The sequence below is a fragment of the Excalfactoria chinensis genome, chromosome 1, assembly GCF_039878825.1.
Source record: "Excalfactoria chinensis isolate bCotChi1 chromosome 1, bCotChi1.hap2, whole genome shotgun sequence".
NCBI classification, from domain to species: domain Eukaryota; kingdom Metazoa; phylum Chordata; class Aves; order Galliformes; family Phasianidae; genus Excalfactoria; species Excalfactoria chinensis.
The window spans coordinates 54,284,116-54,304,141 of record NC_092825.1 but is presented as its reverse complement, the minus strand read 5'-3'; the positions used below and the strand labels follow the sequence as shown (position 1 = coordinate 54,304,141).

General features: G+C 43.2%; 1 protein-coding gene across 2 annotated transcripts in view; it reads right to left on the bottom strand.

Annotated features, from left to right (window-relative positions):
- TMEM178B (transmembrane protein 178B) overlaps positions 1-20,026 on the bottom strand; it is a 228,672-nt gene that overhangs the window by 27,543 nt on the left and 181,103 nt on the right. For both annotated transcript variants that reach the window (XM_072341573.1, XM_072341562.1), the window contains exon 3: positions 15,850-15,987. In XM_072341573.1, the coding sequence (XP_072197674.1) occupies positions 15,850-15,987 (138 nt within the window). The remainder of the gene's footprint in view (positions 1-15,849; positions 15,988-20,026) is intronic.

The window sequence follows — 20,026 nt, the reverse complement described above, 5'->3', positions numbered from 1 at the left end:
ATCAAGCTCTTTACTTCTGGTACTTCTGTCTTCTTCAGTCCCTTCCTTCCTTTGCTCCTGCAACCCTCCTTTTGTGTCTCTGCTGCTTTGCTCTTTTTAGTTGCAGTTACACTGAAGAAATGGATTTCCATCGAAGACACAGATTAGATTATGAGTTGAATTCCTCTGGAATTAGGCTCAGAACTGAGGACATTTGTAGGAACACGTATACCACCAAAAATGTTTGGACTCCCCACCATACCCATCTCTCTAATTTAGCAGGCACATCCTAAAACTCTAGAATGTCCATGCAAAACTCCATCCTGGATGAGCTGTGAGCCCACTGTCACGTCACTCTGTTACCCCCTCTGACCACAGCCTCCATCACAGGGAATCCTGGAACTCTGGGTTCCTCTCCTGATGATATATATAGTTGCCAGATGGTCCAGTGAGTACTGCTCGTAAGTTCTCACATTACGATAATACCACAGGGCAACAACCTGTACCAGAGAGCTGCTGTGGTAGATACTCTGCTGTTACAAAGGCTGCCTTCTTATCTCAGCCCAGCACCCAATTAGTCTGCAATTAGTGCTGTGGACCTTTGCAAGAGTGCTCTATATGCCCCAGCTTTGCTGTTGTTTTCAGAGATGTCCTGCACTACTTCAAAGCACAGAGTAGGAGGAATGGGTCTCTCTCCCAGAATCTCGTACTCAAAAACCATGTTGTTTGATCAGGGTAAAAAACTCTTTCTGTTCTTTACTATGTCACTTAGGTTATCCTGGAACATGAAGTTGTCTGCCAAGAACACGGCTGTCCTTGTGTGACACATCAACATGACTAGTACATCGTGGAGAAAAAGGATCCCTCAGAGCTGCTATGCTTGAAACCCAGCTCCACGGCTTGTTTCAAAGAGTTAGAAAATGACATGAAAGGCCTCTCTTTTCTTGTGAGAACATGATAATTTCAGTTCTCTTGAAATATAAGATTGTTAAGAGAGGTGGGTGGGAAAATCTGTGCGGCCAGACTGAAACTGCATTTGCAAAGTACAAAAGGGAAGAAAATAACTTCAGTTTTCAAATGCTCCCTGTGCTTTCATGCTATGTCTTGGCTATTTTGATTACAAGCTCTTCAGTACAAGGAGTGTTTTGTACCCATTACATTTGTTCAGTGCCCCAACCTATTGGCACTCCGCCTTGCTGGGGGTATTCTGCCCCATAACAAATGAACAACAAAATGGAACAAGTAACAGAGAACAAAGCTTATCATAACCATGTGATTTCTCCTCTTTAAAAAAGGCTGCTCATATCCTGCCCCTGCACTGTGGAAAGTGCAAATCCCATGATAATAAATAGTGACCATCACACACAATGTCAGAGGATGCATAGTGTGGCATTCAACCCTCGTGCTTCCGCAGGATGCTTTGTACAGCACTATGGCCACAGGTTTATCAGCCTCTCACACTATTCATTGCAGACATTAAACTGCCATTTCATATCACCTAGAGTAATCCTTACGAACATTATATGAACCCTACGTGTTGTTTGTGTTCAGCCAACCAAGGAAGTTCCCACTTGCAGTTAATCTGGCTTTTCACCAGGAAGGTTACTGGTGAAAAGTGACTACTGTTACAACCTCATGACAGCTCAGTGCCTTTTCCTCATGAACTGGCAACCATAACAAAAAAGATCATCTTAGATCATCTTTCCAAATGTTACAGGCGTTGGCCATCATAGCAAAACAGTCATGGGTGGAAGGAATGATGAGGCAGAGTTTGCACTTGGACAGCCTGTTAGTGCAGGTCCAACATCTAGCTTGGATGCCAGAAGGAGGAAGGCTTCCACTCTTGCCACAGCACTTCCTGCACTATGGACACAGCACCAGGATTGCAGCAACTCCTGAGCATCCCCAGCCCCAAGATTCTTTTTTGGTTTCCTGGTGGGTTCTTGCAGCCAGTGAGGTACTAACACACCATATCCCCAGGCAGCAGCAGCAATGCAAACTTGTCTTTCTTTGTCAGAATCACTGCTCACAACTCTGGCCCAAGCAGTCATGAAGGTTGGAGGGCTGAGGCTCGGCACTGGGGCTGTGGCAATGACTTCTATATTGTGAATGACAGGAGGTAATAACTGCTTACCAGGGATGTGCTGGTGAATGAGCTGGGCTTGGAAGATAAAGCCCATCTCCTCCAGCAGCTGGGGAGAGCAGAGCATGCTCGGTTCTTTGTGACGGGATTTATGCGCTATCATCCTAAGTGAAGCACTAATGAATGAGACAAGGCAACTGGAGCATTTTTGACAAAGGAAATTCACATGTCATTGCAAAATGCTACAGGCAGGTGAGGAATGAAATTCCAAGTAAGGCCGCGTCTGCACTACAGAAGCTGCTGTTTGACATGCAGTCAAGCCTCCATCTTGACTCCTCATCAGACAAATACCTTCCTCCCTGGTTTTGACAATGCTTGTTCTGCTAACAGAGCACCTGCGCTATTAAATACGTCATGGTTGGTGATCTCTTTCCTTATTATGGAGGCAGAATATAGAACGTACTGAATGTCTCTTCTGGAGACTGGATATTTGCGTTGGGCAGATATGATTTATTATTAGTATTATTTGCAGTGGATGTCTACAACATGAATGTCCTTTAATCTCCATCCTTTAGTTGCCACAGTCTGACAAATGACAAACGTTAGCTGTATCACCCTGTTCTCTTGTGCAAGACCTCATGGCAGACGCACAGGTTAGTGGCCACTGCCAAGCTCAGACTGCTGTCAGCTGAGCCCATGACTCCCAGCTGACTCTCCCATTCTGGGAGATGCTCAGGGCAGAGGTAGGGCTCTGGCTCCTTGCCACTGTATGTGGCTGCTCACGGGACATTGCTTCTGCCATCTTCACTGCAAGGGCAGACATGGTCAGGAGAGTGATGGCTGGGAAAGGAAATATAATTACTGATCAAAACCTAATTTGGAGTGGATTGTGTGCAAGAGCCCTTTGCTGCAGCTGTTTTTAAAGCTTGATTTTAGCAAACAGAGCTGTGGGGCCCTGCAAGGAATTTTATTTTTATTTGGTAATCATTCCTTTTCTTTCTGATCATCCTGGTTGTGTGAGGAGCTGCATTGCTTCTGTTTGCAATTCTCAAACCTCACCTTCAGGGGAGAACAGAACTACTTGTAAATTAATTGGCTATGCTGAAGTGATTTAAGTACAAGGAGGTTCAAACCATCTGTACCAAACACATTTGAATTTTGACTCTCACTAGTGTCCCCCAAACCATTTCAGAGCCCATGTCCTTAAACCACAGCCCACAGGTCTGCTTCCACAGCAAGAAAGCTTGAGTGGCTTTGCAGGGTGTGTCTTTCATAGCCATATTGCAAATGAAAATAAGCCTGCCAAAACACTGCTTCCCATACTAGTTGTGTCCCTGGGGTATGGGTTGTGCCATGGGACCTTGGCATGGCCCTGTCCCTTGGCCATAATTCCCTCATGGTGCTGGCACACAAACAGAACCCAATAGCAGGGGCTACATCTGAAGACCCCTGCCCCAAGCACTGGGGATGAGATGCCTGACTGTACTCGCGTCCACTCCTTCAGTTGGCAGGTGTTCTACACCACAGTGGTGATCATAAGGGCACTCCTAATCTTTAAACTACCATCAGAGGTGTTTCAGGTAACTGCTTCTCTTGGCTTGGTAACAAACTGGGTCATTTTAATGGTCACTACTGTTTCATATTTGGAGGCTGAAGAATTTAAATTACCAGAATGCAATATGAGTGCACTTCAGTACATCTTCTGGGGAAGGGAGGAAGGGAAGAAGGGAAGAAGGGAGGAAGGGAGGAAGGGAGGAAGGGAGGAAGGGAGGAAGGGAAGAAGGGAAGAAGGGAGGAAGGGAGGAAGGGAGGAAGGGAGGAAGGGAGGAAGGGAGGAAGGGAGGAAGGGAGGAAGGGAGGAAGGGAGGAAGGGAGGAAGGGAGGAAGGAAGGAAGGAAGGAAGGAAGGAAGGAAGGAAGGAAGGAAGGAAGGAAGGAAGGAAGGAAGGAAGGAAGGAAGGAAGGAAGGAAGGAAGGAAGGAAGGAAGGAAGGAAGGAAGGAAGGAAGGAAGGAAGGAAGGAAGGAAGGAAGGAAAAGAAAAGGAAATTCTGTTCCCTAGATCTCCTCACCTTCAGGATACATCACCAATGTGAAGTCAAGGGAGACTCAAAAAGCCAGTAACAAAAATGATTCCTGCCCCAAGCCCATCTTTGAGACCCCTGTCTCTGTGGCAGCAGAAATCATTTTTCTTATTAATGAGAAATAATTTCTCCTGTGTCTGGCTGGGAGACACACATTCTCTCCCTTCCCCAACAGCAGGCAGAAATGATTCACCTCATGAGCTAACAGAGCTGTCTGATGTACAAAGTAAACAATCCAAGAAAAAAACCCCAAAAAACAAAAAAACCCCAAAGCCCAGCCCAAAACGGATTCCTCTCCCCTTCTGTTTTTTTGCAGTGACAGAAATGTCAAGTATTCTTTATAAACACTAGTCGATATAAAGGGAAACACAAGGGTATGGATTTTAGGATGCCCGCTGAAACTCAAATACATGCGAGTCTCCTCCATTTCTGTTGGCTGCTGTTGGTGGCAATGTCTGGCTACTAATGTCTTTGGAAGGAGTGTTGTTTATTTAATTATCATCACTTCTTTATTGTAGGGTTATAAGAAAAAAAAAATCTCACAAGCGAAACAACACTATTTTCAGTTTCCCTGTGCCCTGCTAGTTTTATTGCTTTCAAGGTACATGAAACAAACAAATAAAATGGGGTCTAATCCTAAAATGGAGTGTGTACCATTAGCTATTTAAATTATATCACAATCAAATGAAATTATTAAAGAATAAACTGAATTCCCTCCCAGCACAGGGATGACAAAAGCCTTTTGGAGGGAGCAGCTTTGCAGTAAACTCCTTCTGTGCACGGATTAAACGCCTCAGCAGCACACAGCTCTTGAGAACACTTTATTGCTCTGCGCATACATGCATAGAATATAAATTATTGCTTAATTATGTACTGTTCCAGCAGAAGCAGCTTGCAGCATCACCGGTAGGTTGCAGAATAGCAAGGGGCTTACTGGGAAATTGCCCTTATAAAAAAGCTGAGATGGAAGCCAAAGTCTGACTGGGTGATGGAAATTCAGTGCCGTGTCCTTATGAGACCATAAACCCACCTTGGCTGGCACCTAATACATTTTTATTTTATGTTAAGAACCAGAGTAAAATGCAGGGTCTGTAGAAGGGCTGTGATATTGCATTATAGCCACTGTGAGAATGCTGTTTGCATTTGGCCTTTGGCCTCCTGCTTCAAACCATACCCGCAGCACCTGTGCCCCACTTGTGAGAGATGAGTGCCTGCTGCCAGTGGGTTCGGCAGCAGTCTCTGTCTATTGGATTGATGCTGCACAAACCGTAATGCATTCTGGCATCAGAGGGCTACGTATTCTCCATCAAGGCTGCATACACTCAGTAGGCATGACCCTTAGGTTTGTGTAAGTCAGAGTAGAATATGGAAAGACATTACAGCAGTTGAAGGCTGAGCGTCAGTTAACAATGTTGCTCCAACATTCAGCTTCTATTTTGCATGCTGTACACCCCTCAGATTTGCTCATGGAGACATTTCTGTTGCCATACCAAACAGCGCACAGCACTGCACCAGGACTGGATGCCCACGCTGGGTGCCACTTCACTCAGCAACAGCCAGGACAGAGCAAGTGCCCTCAGAAGTTCTGAGCCAGTATGTAAGGCAAAAGCAACGCCATGTAGCTAACAGCACATTGTTTTGATAAAATGTACTAGAGGAAAAGAGAGGAGCTGATCAAAGCCTGAGCTGAACAACCCTCTAATTACTTTAGCCATGATGATGCCTACGACCCACCTGAGCTAACCTAGCAATAATAAAGTGACTTGAAAGTAGCCATTAAGCAAACATAATGGCTTGTGAACTTGCAGCCACAACAGAGGAGGCAGCAAAAACTGTGCCAGCTGTAGCAGTGGGATGTTATTCAGAGCAGTGGGATGTTATACAGTATTTTACTGGTGGCAGAAGAGAGAGAAAAGGCTTTCTTTAATGTCAAAATAATGAAACATCCTAACCAAAGGTTAGTGAAGTAATTACATCCCTTTTCTAGCAAGCACCACGCTTGGTGACAGGCAGAAACTGCCAGTGGGTTTGTTGCATCCCCTGCTGTATGCACATCCCAGGACTGCCTGGGAAGAGATGCTTCGTCATGCTCTGAGGCTGAAAGAGGCTAAAGTCTGAGCCAATTCATGTGAATCCTCTGTATCTCAGATAGGCCTGATGATTAGTATTGAACTGTATGGCAGGGAGGTGCTTCCCAGCCTCAGCCTTTGTCAGAGCTGAAGAGAAACTTGTAAGGTCAGGGTTGAGCTTGCTTCAGCACAGGGCATCTCCCATAGCACAGGGAATCCATGCACTGCTTTGCATCTGGTCTTTCAGCAGTCAGGTCATCCTGCTTCTCTCCTAGGACAGTCTTTTTACTCCAGTCAGAAAGAAATGAACATCTCTCAGAAAGCTTTGCTTGGCAAAACCTTTCTTCTGTAGGAAATTTTAAACAGCTTGAAAGCCTTTGGAATTATTTTTCGCAGCTGAGGGACACAGCTACTGAGATATAATAGCCCCAAATCAAAATATGAAGTAATTGGCCGGCCAAGAGCACCAGGCACAGGCCAGCCTTATGAAGCTCAGGTAATTTACATGAATGTTAAGCAACAAAACTACTCTGACCCCCTCCGTGCTTCCTTGAGGGATCCCAGGGCATGGAAGATGCTGAAATCGTCTTTCCTATTGCAGCCTCTAAAGTACACACAGATGCACACAGGTGACTCCCCTCTGTTATCACTGAAAATCCAGGGCAGCTCACATTGGCTGGAAAAGAAGGCGGCTCTGCTCATTGAATTTCTGCCTGATCTGACTGCTTGTCTGTGAAATTTCCAGCAGCCAGATGAACTTCTCTGTCCAGGCAGATTAGACCAAGTGAGCGTAGCAGTGATTTGTCCAAGGGGAGTGTTGTTTTTCCAAGTTGACAAACCAAGGAGCCAATGAGATTTGCTACACAAACAAATTCACTCACCTTTCTCTCTGCAAAGAATTCTTCCTGGCCAGCAAATCCTGCCAGCATTGCTCTTCCTTCTGTTGCCTACACAGTTCTCCTTTCCTCATTGATGCCAGGCATGCAGAAAAACTCGGTAGGTATTTTAAAAAGAAACAAAAAACAACCCCATGATAAATGCCAGTTTTGTTTTCATTGCTTTTCTTTGGCCTTGAAACATTATGCTGTTGGAATTCAGAAGCCAGCAGCAGATCAAAGACCTGGTGATGCTATTAAGGGGTAAAGAACAACCACAGCATTTTAAAACGACACATAACTTGTTTTCCAGGACTGGGTGGGTGAGAACGTCTTTTGTATTCCTATCGGTTCCGTCTTCCCTCCTTTATTTCTGCTTTAATTCACCTTCTGTCAGTTTCCCCAAAGACCTCCTGACATCCCTGAGAAGCAAACCAGATTGCAGGCCCTTAAAAACCATCCTGGGCTTTTTGTTCTCATAACTCTAGATGGTACCGACTCTTCTGTCAGTAGCTCCTGTCCTGGTGAGTGAGAAATTACAAGTCAGCAGAGATGACTTTCAAAACGATGAAAACAGGAAGGGGAATCGTTCTTTTTGTTGAATAGCCCAAGTGAGCTGACTGCTCGCTTTACTGTCCGCCAGGTTCAGGGAGGCTGAACAGCGTGAAGTAAGAGTGAAAAAACAATGAGCTTATAGGTGTGTACACACTGCTTGCCCTGCCTTCTGATCTGGATTACCAGATCTCTGCACCTTATCACTAAGCCTTTCCCCTCCCTCTCCTAAATGCCAGCGTACTTCTGTACAAAGATGCCAGAATTGCTCGTGCTACTATTTCCTTCCCGCGGTGTGAGCGTGTATCCAGGAAAATCAGAAATGAGACACAGGAAAAAAACACGGCGTGCTCAAAGGCTGATTCTGAAGTCTGATGGTAATGTTTCCACAGAGATCAAATGCTAAGGAGTTGACAATGAATTGTCTAGTCGTGCCATTCTTTCCAGGAAAAAAAAAACCATACACATAAACAAAAGAAACAACAGCACAACAAATCTCAACACCTCTGAGTGACTATTCCCTGCAGCACAGCACAAAAAACACACAACAAGACCCATTTCTATCCCCCACTCCACCTCCATCCTCTATAAGAGGTGTTAAGCTTTAGGTCCCTGTTCGCCAGATCTGTTGATATTGACTTAAAGAATCAGCTTAATTCCTCAGGTATTATGAAATATAGCAACTAATGAAAATAGCATGCTTCTGTGAGAGAATACAGAGCATACAGAGAAGTCCAGACAGTGAAAGCAGACAATCTTTCATGTTTCTAGAGAGCTTCCTTTTTCAATTTTCAAAATAAATAAGTAATATAATATATGTACAATAAATAAAATAAAGACGTGTTCTCAGTACACGACAGAGGGCTGCTGGAAGCTATCCTAACTCTTCTGTACATGATACACGAACCTTGTCCCATCTTCTCATGCAGTTAGCTGAAACAGTGAACGGGCTGCCTTGACCTCATGGTAAAATACCAAAACATGGCAAGAGTGGCATATGTTTACATTGATTATTTCCTAAAAGTCTATTTTTGAACTGAAAATATGTCATTAAATTACATTCAAAAGGGAAATGATATTCATTTCTAAAAGGCGCTTACCAATAGTTAACCAGTGAAGAGAAAAATGCACACTCAGTCCAACCCACGCAGGAGGACTGGACACATATCCATATATATCCATATATCTACATAACAATACATATTCGGATGTGTATCCATCAGTGTCCAGCCTTCAAAATACATAAGAAAAGCATAACAAAAGAAGGGCAACTCTTCAGGCCTAAGAAACATGATCTGTGATGGAACCAGGGACTATGACTAGCTATCCTGCCTATGAGGGATACTACGAGCTGTGCAGAGGAGAGCTGCTTGAAGAGAGGGACTGACAGATCCTGAAAGTGAGGAGAAAAGGGCATTTTTAATAACAAACTCTTATTATCTCAGTATGCAGATGCTCTGTGTTGTTACATTACCACCTGAGGGGGCACTCATGGCTCCCGCAAGCTTTGGGTCTCATCAGAGGTCCACAAAGACCTCCACTATCTCTTCCTCTGCCTTCCCCAGTGCCCTGCTAATGTGCTTGATGGTTCTAAAAGACATTTAAACATTTAAAACCTATTAACGGTGTACATTAACACAAGTCCATTCCTGTTCAAGGCATTTAAACCTTTTAAACATAATGCACAATTTAACCAAAAGCACAGGTAGGAGCACAAGTGTGGGTTTGGTGCGGGAGGCATGGCAGAGGGACACTGACCATCTCTCCCCGAGGCTTGGTTCAAAGGTTCACATCCTGTTTATGGCCTCTCCTGAAACAAATCAGCCTTTGTCTCCATCTGGAGGATGATCCACATAAATAAGTTCATAGGCCACTCTGAAAGGAGTTTCTCTGAATTCATAACTTTCTCTGCAGTCATCATTAATTTAGCGTCTTCCCACAGGATTAGAATGTGACTGGCAGCTCACTTTTTTCAGCATTCCAACTTCTTTTGAATTACAAATACTTTTTCAGTTGGCAAAAGCTGTTACACCTCAGCGATGACGATATTTACGCCAATCTCCACTGCTCAGACTCCGGCCACTTTTTGTACACCTCTGTTTTAGTAAAGATCGCATGGTGTTGCTTAAGCTCTACATGCAAGCAGATGTTCACACACGTATGCATTTGCACTTATATTTCCATGAAGGAAAAAAAAATGGGATTATACATGAATTTTATAAGGCTATAAGGCTACTGCTTTGGGGGAAGAAGCATAATTTTCAGTGAAAAAAATGGTATGGAAGAAGAACAGAAAGATAGATCACAGGTTGCCCAAGAAGGCTGTGGATACCCCATCCCTGGAGGCATTCAAGACCAGGTCGAATGTGGCTCTGGGCAGCCTGGTCCTTTTCAACCAAGGCCATCCTATGATCACAAAAAAAGTCTTCAGTCTTCAGTGTTGCGGATTGATCACATCACCACGAGCGCTCATCCTGAAGAATGTGGGGAGACCGTGATCATCAGTGGGAAACAGACACCCCAGGCTTCCTGCTGGACCCACCGCCTCTCCAGATGGAGTCCAAAGAACACCCTTGGATTTCTCTTTCTGTTCGTCTCCCTCCCTGCCTCCTCTTGGCAGCTGCTCTGAAGGTAACTGCCTAGGAGACGTCAATCACAGAGCTTTGCCTCATGTTGGCTGTATTAAATTGTTACATTTTTGTTTCTTAAATTATTCAGCAGCCGAATGATTATTTTCAGATGGCAGGACCACGGTTATGTAGAATAAACACTCTTATTTTCTGCCACTCTGTGCTATTTTCAAAGTACAGTGAGTTAAATTTGGGACGCAAATGACTCAACAGCTGGTAGCAATCCATGGCTGCAAAAACACAGATGCCTCCGTTGTCATCACCTAACACATGTAGAGCGAGGCAGAGGAAGCACAGTGCACAGGACTGTGATTTTAAAGACAGGGCACTGCATGGAGGCGGAGAGCAAAAGGGTGCAGATGCATGCAGCACATCTGCACTGACAAGCGTGGGTACAGGGCTGATCAAGCACTTTGTTGACAGGACTTATGCCTGCGCTGAGGGAAGGACTATTTGGGGAAGGTTTCAGAGGATAGATGAGGATTTGGAAAAGGCTGTTTCTCCCTGGAAAAGTATCTAAAAGCTTGCTGGGAAAAATGCACTCATGCATTTTTGTAAGTGCGTTGTTCATTTCTTTGATAAACACATTTTCTTGTGTGCCTGAAATATAGCATTAAATTGTTCCAGCACACCTGCATAGCTTTATTTCTTCTTCCTTCTCACACATCTTCCCTGCCTGCTTATCTCTGCCATGGAAGCCAGCACTGGAAAGAATTAGTTTTCACCTATGCCGTGAGGAAAGGCTGGAAGCTGTTGCAACTCTAACCTAAGACTTGTGAAGAGGAACTGCTGCAAAGGGCAATCTGTCAGCAGAAGCCTTGGGTGGGTCAAAAGGAACCCAGATAAGCAGCAGAAATGGAGATGGCAAACAGTGCTAGAATCCCCCAGATGTGCATGTTTTCCTGGTGGGGCAGAGGAAAGCAAGGCATAAATTGCTCACATGGAAAATCAGAGAGGAAAAACTCCATAGAGTTGCTTTATACAGCAGGACAGAACAGGAAGGCCATCAGGTCTTTAGGTGCCAGTAAAAAAGGGGATTGCAGGCTCCCAGGTGGTGCCTCAAGCCCAACATCTCACTCAAAGATGTCACTAGGCAAAGGTGAGATATGAGATGCAGAGTGAGACTACAGATCATTTTATCACTGCATGGTGAAGCTACATCACGTGAATAAGGGCATTTAGCAGCTGGAATAATTTCCAAATAGACTAATTAGAGTCTGAATTATTAATGGTAAAATTTGTAATTGGCTTAAAGCAAGGTTACAGCAAGAAACATACTTGACTTTGCAAAGAATAATGGAAATCTGCAAGGGTGGTAAAATGGTACGCTTCTCTAAGGGAACTGTTAGCAAGAGGGGAAAAACCCTGAAATGATCATAAAGTGCATGTCACAAGACAAAACAGGCAGAGCAGATGAAGGAGTAAAAGGAACGGGTAGAACAGTAAACAAGTGCAGAGATGATTTATTGCATTTATTTGCAGTAAATTTGGAACAAAATAAGACAACTCAGAAGTCTTTCCCTGAAGGGCTGCCTTGTTAGGCATGCAGTAAAAATCCTAACAGTTTGACTGGAATGTGTTCTCAATACAAATTACAGACTTACAAAAGGAAAACACACAAATGTGCAGCTGAAGGACAGGGCTCTGATAAGGCTGATAAAACGTCGTTCTTTGTGGATCTTTAATACATTTACAAAGGCAAGCGATGCAGCTCTTGCCAGGGATCTAATTTGGTCAGGGATCTAATTTTATGCTGAAGCAAGTACTGGAAAAAGATATTAGAAGTGCCATTTTTTTTCATTTCCATCTGGGACCAGGGACAGCAATTCATCAGGGAGGTGCACCAGATTGAGCAGGGGAGGCTGCAGCCCCTCTGAGATGCTGGAGTGTGCCCCCATGGGGCTGCCCTGCCACCCCGCTTCCCCTGTGGCAGGCACTGGGAAGGAAGAAAAGGGTTCTGGAACATTTGGGTGTGAAATCAGCCTTGCTCTCAAAACTAGAAATAAAGAAACTCACATGCTAGTGCAGAACAGCTGGCTAAAATGAAATGGACACTGAAACAAAAAGATCCATATGAATGTGCTGGAGGATGGAGGAAAGGCCCATAACTAGCTATCCATATAGCCCGTGTGCCTAACATGATACAGGAAATATTCTTAAATAACTTGAAGTACTGGAAGGAGAGATGCACTGAAGATGCAGAAATTTGCCTTGATAGGGTTACCAATGGGCCAGTTAACAGCATTTCAACTCTCTGGGGCTGGAAGAGAAACAGACATTTGACCTTGATTTGGCAACAATGTTGTCTGCTACTGGGGGAGAAACAACACCAACCCAATGGAGTGACAGGTTTGCCAGGGTAAGCAAAGACAATGATATGGATGCATTCAGAAGAACTTTTCCAAGCCCAAAACCGTGAAAACTGCTACATGGGAACTAACAAAGAAGTCAGACTCAGGCTTCAAAAAGCAAAGGTGTGGTTTCAGTGCAACTAAACATGCTTCGGTCAAAGCAGAATATATAAAATGCCCCAAATACGCACATTTCTTTCGGTACATGTCTAACTGAACTCCTTTTAGACTATCCCTAAGTACTTGATATTCATGAAAGCATCAAGTTTGCCACAGGACCATGACATTTCAAAGCAGTGTTACAGATGCCTCTAAGGTTTCAGTGACTATTATAAAATTGGAAAATTACTGGAGGATGTGCCCAGCATAGAGCTTTTACTGGTGCGCAGATTTTCAATAATTTGCATGTAGAGAACAAGCAAGAAGCTGCAAGAGGATGTGCTTGGAGTGATATATAATTTGAGTGTGACCCACTTCTGTAATAGAATTAAACAGCGTCAAGTAGGATGCATAACATGAACAAATCTCTTAGAAGAGTATGGTTCCAAATGGAGAAACTCCAGAAGAGAAAATTTTGCGAGACAAAATCATACTGACAATACTGAAATGAAGCTCCAGTCCAGGGTACAGGGCACTACGTGGTAGTATGTGTCATGTAAAATGAGGTCAGAAATACTCCATATAACCCGCAGTGTCCATATGGCTTTGTGCTAGATGAGGGCTAAAAAAAAATATATCTACTGTGGCCAGGTGAATGTTGTCATTCAAGATAAGAAATCCAAGTGCAAATCCTATGATAAGCACAGAAAATTATGCAAAAGAACTTCAGAAGCCGTAAGAGATGTGCGCTGTTGATACAGATACATTTGGACTAAAAAGGAAAGATGAATTATTAATAATTTAAACTTGTTACAAAACATGCTGAATAACAGTGTAAAATACACTCTAAATTGCAGTTCACATGTCCTGGATTCCAGATGAGCTAATACCAGATAACAGCCTTGCATTTCACAAATGACTTATTCCAGCAATTTGCTTGAGAAATTACTTCAAGCATGGTAAAGCAAGTCCTTATTAAGCACTGCCACATGGGCTAGCAAGAAGACCATTCGGTAAATACATTAAAGAACCAGAGGACCAGGAAACCATGTCTGGTCTTGCAAGATTACCACGGCACATTTCTCAGGGCTCCATTGAGATTTCTCGTTCAAAACCCATAGACAACTTAAGCAAGTAATGTTTAACCCTGAAATTGTTACAGAAGAGCTGTTTATCTACAAAGTAATGCAAGACAAATGCTATAAACATAGCCTAAACAAGCAGCATTGCAAATGGAAGGGAAAGACAGATTTTGGACTGGTTATAAAGCTACCAACACAACACAGGATCCTGTTATCTGCAATGTAGTTGGGCACTAGAAGCCTCCCAAAGCATTTTCCCCTTTTGAACCAGAAGAAAACTAACCAGAACTAAGAGGCATTTTGAAGACTGATGGGGTGACATCTTGACAGTATTTATGTCAAGACAGAAGCAACAGCTTCATTTTCAAAGAGTGTCGGGCAACAAAAGGTTCAAACTAGATTCATTGGCTGTAGAAAGAATGCCTACCTAACTTGTGGTGCAGCAGGAAAACACTGATAGCTACTGACTAACAGATTACATGGCTTTAATTATGTATGCTATTAACTTACTGCTTTATTTTGTAGATGATACTTCGTGCACATTTGCTGTTAAAAGAAATCAGGAAAGGGGTAGCAGTTGCCATGGACTTGTGCAACAAAGAGAATAATAACCCTTTGAAACTTTGATTCACGTGCCCATGCTAGAGCAGAAAATACGTTTGATCTCCTCCCAACGCATCTTTATTAAAAATATCACACATCTTGACAGAATTTGGCAGATAAAATAATCTGGTGCCTCTCGTTTCAATTAGTTTCAGCTTCCAACTGCTGGATCTTGTTATTATTTTGTCTACTCAGTCAAAGAGCATGCTACTATCAGATGGTTTCTCCTTGCGCAGGTACTTCCACACTGTGTTCAAGTCAATTATAAATCTTCTGTTAAACACTTTCAGGCAATTGGCTTTTGTGGCACACTGTGTTTTTCTTGTTTTCCGGACCTGCAGTCATTCCTATAGCTCTTCTGCAAATCCCTTCCATCTTTTCCACATCCTTTTTATCAAGGATACAGTGTTAGGATATCCAGAAATAGTTGTGCTTTCCTCAGAGATAATCCTACCTTACACTCTTATTGCATGTTCCCATTACAACAATTACAGGATGAACTGGCACATGTAGCAACTGCACTGCTCCCGTGCAGCTGGATGATTCCAGCAACCGTGATCCCAGACACCTTCTCAGAGCTGTTGCTTTCCGAGAGGCAGCCTTGTGTTCTGCAAAGCTGACTGGTGCTTCTGTTCTCAGCTGCATGACCTTGAATCTGTCTCCACTGGAATGCGTATAGTTTGAGCATACCAAACAACAGCTATTTCTGTAAGTTGTGAGTGACCCATCTCATTATGCGCTGTTACACTCAGTCTTGTTTCACCTGAAAGCTTCCACCAGCTTCCAAAAGAAGCTTTTTTTAAAAAATTTTGCTAGAAACTCCCCATATTTGTTGTTATTTTTCAATTACTAAATAAGACTTAACTAGTTTCTAAAAAAAAAAAAAATTGCTTGTTGTATTTATTTACTATATTCCAAACACTTTAACCTGATGCCATGCTGTAGTAAGTTAAATATCAGACAGATATTTAGATCAGATGCCATTGCTCTTCATAAGCATCAGAGAACTTAAACCAAAGGTTGCATTTGACTCAAAGAACAACTGACCAGGAATAAACACAGGTTAAAATGTTGAACACAGATTCCAGCTATCAAAGCAAAGTCTCCCACAGCAAAATAGACCAGTGGAGGAAACAGCATGTGCCTCATCTTCAGAATTTTATTATTAAATGTATTAATATTAGAGAGCTGAAGGGATAGGAGATTTTGTCAGCGTTACTTGTATCAATAGTGTTCTGGTCTAAGCAACCCTGTAAGGCCCTTCCCAGTTCGACTTACAGGACATGCAGCCATTGTTGGGCTATTTACAACATACAATGGAAGGAACTCAGAATGAAATGAAGTCCAGATAACTTAAAGTAATTCTGAAAACATGTTTTTAGTGACACAGAAAAAGGGGAACATATGATAGCAATATTTGTCTTCTCAGACACCAAAATCCTTACCTCCCATGAGGAAGAGAAGCCCCGCCACATATTGCATAAGGCCTCGATCCCAACAGCACCCCAGCACCCCGATAATCCATCCGAAGAGGATGATGGCCACAGCCATGCCCATGAAGCCAGCTGTCATCCTGCGCAGATCTGCAGTGGGGAAGAGAAAAAGAGCATGCCTGAGAATGGAGCTTCGTAATGGTCTTAATCCAAAATGCTACTAAAATGCCAAATGTTTAATGTGTGTGTTGGCACAGGAGGGTTTGCATAAGGAATGTCCAAAGGGAGGATAACCCATAGACTAAGCCACTAGCTTGGGCTGGGGAGAGGGAGCAGTTGACCACACAGACAATACTAAGGGTTCGCCTTAGTTCTGATTCCCTGTGTGATTTTGGGATAGAGACTGTGCTCCTCTGGGATGCAATTCCCCATGTGTAGGATGGGGCTTATCTCCCTGCTGCCTAGTGATGCTGTCTGGGAATCTTGGGACCCTCAAGATGGTGAGACACAAAATGCTCTGCTGTCAGAGACAAGAAGTTCTCTTCAGACACAGCTGGGGCACAGGGCACTTTATTGCCCTCTCTTGTATCTAGATGGTGACCTTGTCAGATGATTTTTGGTGAGGACATTCTTGACTGCTGAAGGAACACAGAGAGTAGGGAGAGGGCAGGAGACAAAAGTGGAGCATTTTGTGCTTTGGAAGTGTGGACAGAGTACCACATAAGATGGTACCACAACTGCATGGGGTTAACCTGTATTTATTTCAGAAGTAGGAAAAGGTCTTCAAGATCTAATGCAAGAAATCCTTAAATAAAGCTCTTGCTACATCTTATATTTGTCTTCTGCAAAAAAGGATGGGACTAGAGAGATCCCTTCTTCTACATGTGCTGGGAAAAAATCTTCACAGCTGCTTCTGATGTGAAATCTGAGCAGGGAGACCACCTGGCAAAAATAGAATGGCCTATGAGAGCTGACAAGCATCTTTACATCCTCAAATAATGGAACAGATGGGAACATCTTCACTAACATTTGTCTGTTCCCTGTCCTTCCTCATGCATGCACAAAGTTTAAGCACTGATATGTCACGAGTATACGTGCAGGGAAAATTCCAGCCAAGTCAGCCCTCCAAACATTTGTTTCCTTCTTAAAGCAAAGTTTACTTGCATAGCAATGATTTCACTTGCTTTCAAGAAACAGAATGCTTATGACAGAGGGAGGTAGGATTGAAAACCATGAATCAGCCACCAGTCTCTATGGCAGCTTCTCTCCTTGGCTGGTATTTCCCTGTTTCTTCGTTTCTTTTTCTTTTTGCTTTTTCTTGACAGTGGATGAAAAGGATCTCAAATACCAGCAGTGCAGGGGCAGTGAAATTTATGAACAGCAACAAATTATCATCGTCAGAGATTAAAAACAAACTCCCGATCCAAAGTTCAGAGACTCTGCAAGGTCTGTAGGTGTGTTGAGACAGAATGATGTGATTCAGGGAAAAGCAGTTTACTCAGGGCTGTGTTCATTGTAGTGATTCTTACAGAAGATGGAGTAGCAGAACACAACCCTTCCCTTGAAATTATAATGAGTTCTTGTAGATTGTCACTGATTTCTCCAAGGACTCTCTCTGACAACACAGAGATTACCAGGCCTTCAGCCCAGCAGCGTCCAGTGCCCTTATGTATATATCTTAAAAGTCATTCTTTTATCTCAGGTTTTGTGACCGTCTCACCAAAATCAAGCAGTAATTCATCACAAAACATCTGAATATGTTCTAGTGGTCTGACAGAAAAAAAACCCACAACCATTTCCTGCAATAACTCCTACTTCCCACAGGCAGCGCTGGTCCCTTTTTTGGGGGGATTTCTCAGAGGGCTTCCGAAGGCAAGCAGTAAATGTTAGTAAGCATTTCTGTTGACAGAGCGTCTTCATGCTCTGTAGTCTGTGAAAGCCTGGGCTCAATTTGAAAGGCAGATAAAAACTTAAAATGTTTACCGTTTCTATGCCATCTTCAATAACAGCAAAACACGTCTCAGAGCTGCTGCACAGCTGTCTTTGTCAGCTCAGCAAAGCCCATCCATTTTAACCTGTGACTGCTGACTCTGGGTAATGGCACTTGCTCATCCAAATACCCTAACAATCTACTTTTAATTGAAATAGTCTTATTCAGCTGTGAGATGTCACTGCCTGCTCAGACCTATCCCAGTGACTGACTGATAGAGCTGGTCCCAGAGGGGATCATAAATATCTCCACAAACCATCTACCAAACTAACGGGTGGTTTCCACCCCTGTAAAATGATCATGAGTTGCACCACTGGACAGAATAGTTCAAATAGCAGGTCCAAGATTTGACGACCCATTTTTAAAGGTTTGTTTCACTAGGCCTTGTTTTCCTGCTGGAGACTGAAACACTGGGCTCACATTCTCTTTTGAAAGAAACAGAAAGCTAACCTCTTTGACACCTAATATCACACATGAATAAAAAAAGAAAGCCACAGCTCTTTAAGAAATCCTAATTCTCACTAGGTTCATTAAGAAATCCTAATTCTCACTAGGTTCAATGGGCTTAGCTTCTGATTGCCACTGCTTGAGCCATATGCAAACCTGTTCCTCACAAGCCCACCTATTAAGGTTTATTTAAAATATATGAAATACAAACTTTCTTTTCCATTCAAAGCCATCTTGGTTTTTGTCCTGTCACATCCTTCCTTGAAGGCAACTATTGCAAATGACAGTGCTAGGAAAGGGTTGCAAAGCTGGTTTCATAAACAGTCTATGCTTTATCAAGAGCTTCTTCCTGGTGCTCCTCACCTGTCAGCCAGCATGAAGCTGATATCAATATGGGGAGCAAGTCTATTCAAAGCGGTTTGTTTGGGGGAAAATATTTAACCAATATAATTTGTTGCAGCAGCAGATCATCACCTTCGGGCAGTGTAGTGAGAAGGACATGGAATAGGAGCCCATCTCCTCTGGCCACAAACCCACATTAATGGTAATTTTATGGTTATTGTTCTGATGGCACGGTGCTTGGCAAGGAAAGCATAGCAGAAAAGCAAAGACTCGTATAATGTATTTGAAGCAATATGAATATTCTTTCTGCTAATTTCGGGTAAGAGAGTGCCATATAAACAATAGCTCATCAGTAAAAATTGTTGGTCTTTTGTCCAAGTTTGATCAGCACTGACAAGACTTTCCCTAAGTACATCTGCTGCAGTGGTAAATAGTGTCATGCTTTGTCATGTAACTCTACTTTGTGACATTCAAACATATCCTGGGTTTGTTTGTTTGTTTTTTTTCTTTTTCTGGTTTATTTTTCCTTCAATCATTTTTAGATAATGACACACACAGGATTCCCCACAGTCTCTCTTGGAAAACTTCTCTGAGTAAGTGCGGAATCTCAGGATGATGGCATGACAATCCCAACCCAAATGAAGGAGTGATTATGCCAGAAAAATGCATTTTTGCATGCGATGCAGCTAAATGGAAGCTGCAACAGCAAACATACATTACACATTCCCTTGTCCTTGGGACAGACTCACACAAGATTTTGTTCAGTAACTCCCTGAAGAGCTTGGAGTTGGCTTTTCTAAAATTCAGTGTCTTGATTTTATTCTTTCTCTGTCCTATAGCCCTCAGGAGTATGAACTCCACTATTGCAGGGTCACTTCAATCCTGATGTCACCAATCAGATTATCTGTGTTGGTGTGCAACAGGTCTGGTATTGTACCCCCCCAGTACAAAGTACTCTGGATTGTCTTTTCCAGCACAAGGTGACTGAAGTCCCATCACAGGACAAGAGCCTGCAATTGCAACACCTCCTGTAGCTGGAGGAAGAAGGCTTCATCAACAGGCTCTGCTTGATTAGGCAGCCAGCAGTAAACACTAACCATAAGGCTCCCTTCTTTGCCTTGGTCTCTAACCCTCACCCACAGGCTTTCAACTTGCTTGTGGCTATTGTTTGTGGATAGCTCTTCTCATTCTGTCATTGGTTAAAAGGCACTTCAGCTGGGCAGCTGATCTTGTTTCCTTCTTAGAGAGTAACTCCTTAATTCCTTTGAAGTGTTTCCTTTGAGCTTCCCTGTTGCCTTCTCCTATTGTCTCAGTGGTCCCTGGCTTATGGTAGTAAAATTTCAGGTGTGCTCCAGTGTTGCCAGAATATCTCAGGGCAGCAGGTTGAAGGCCCTCACTAGAACCCTGTCC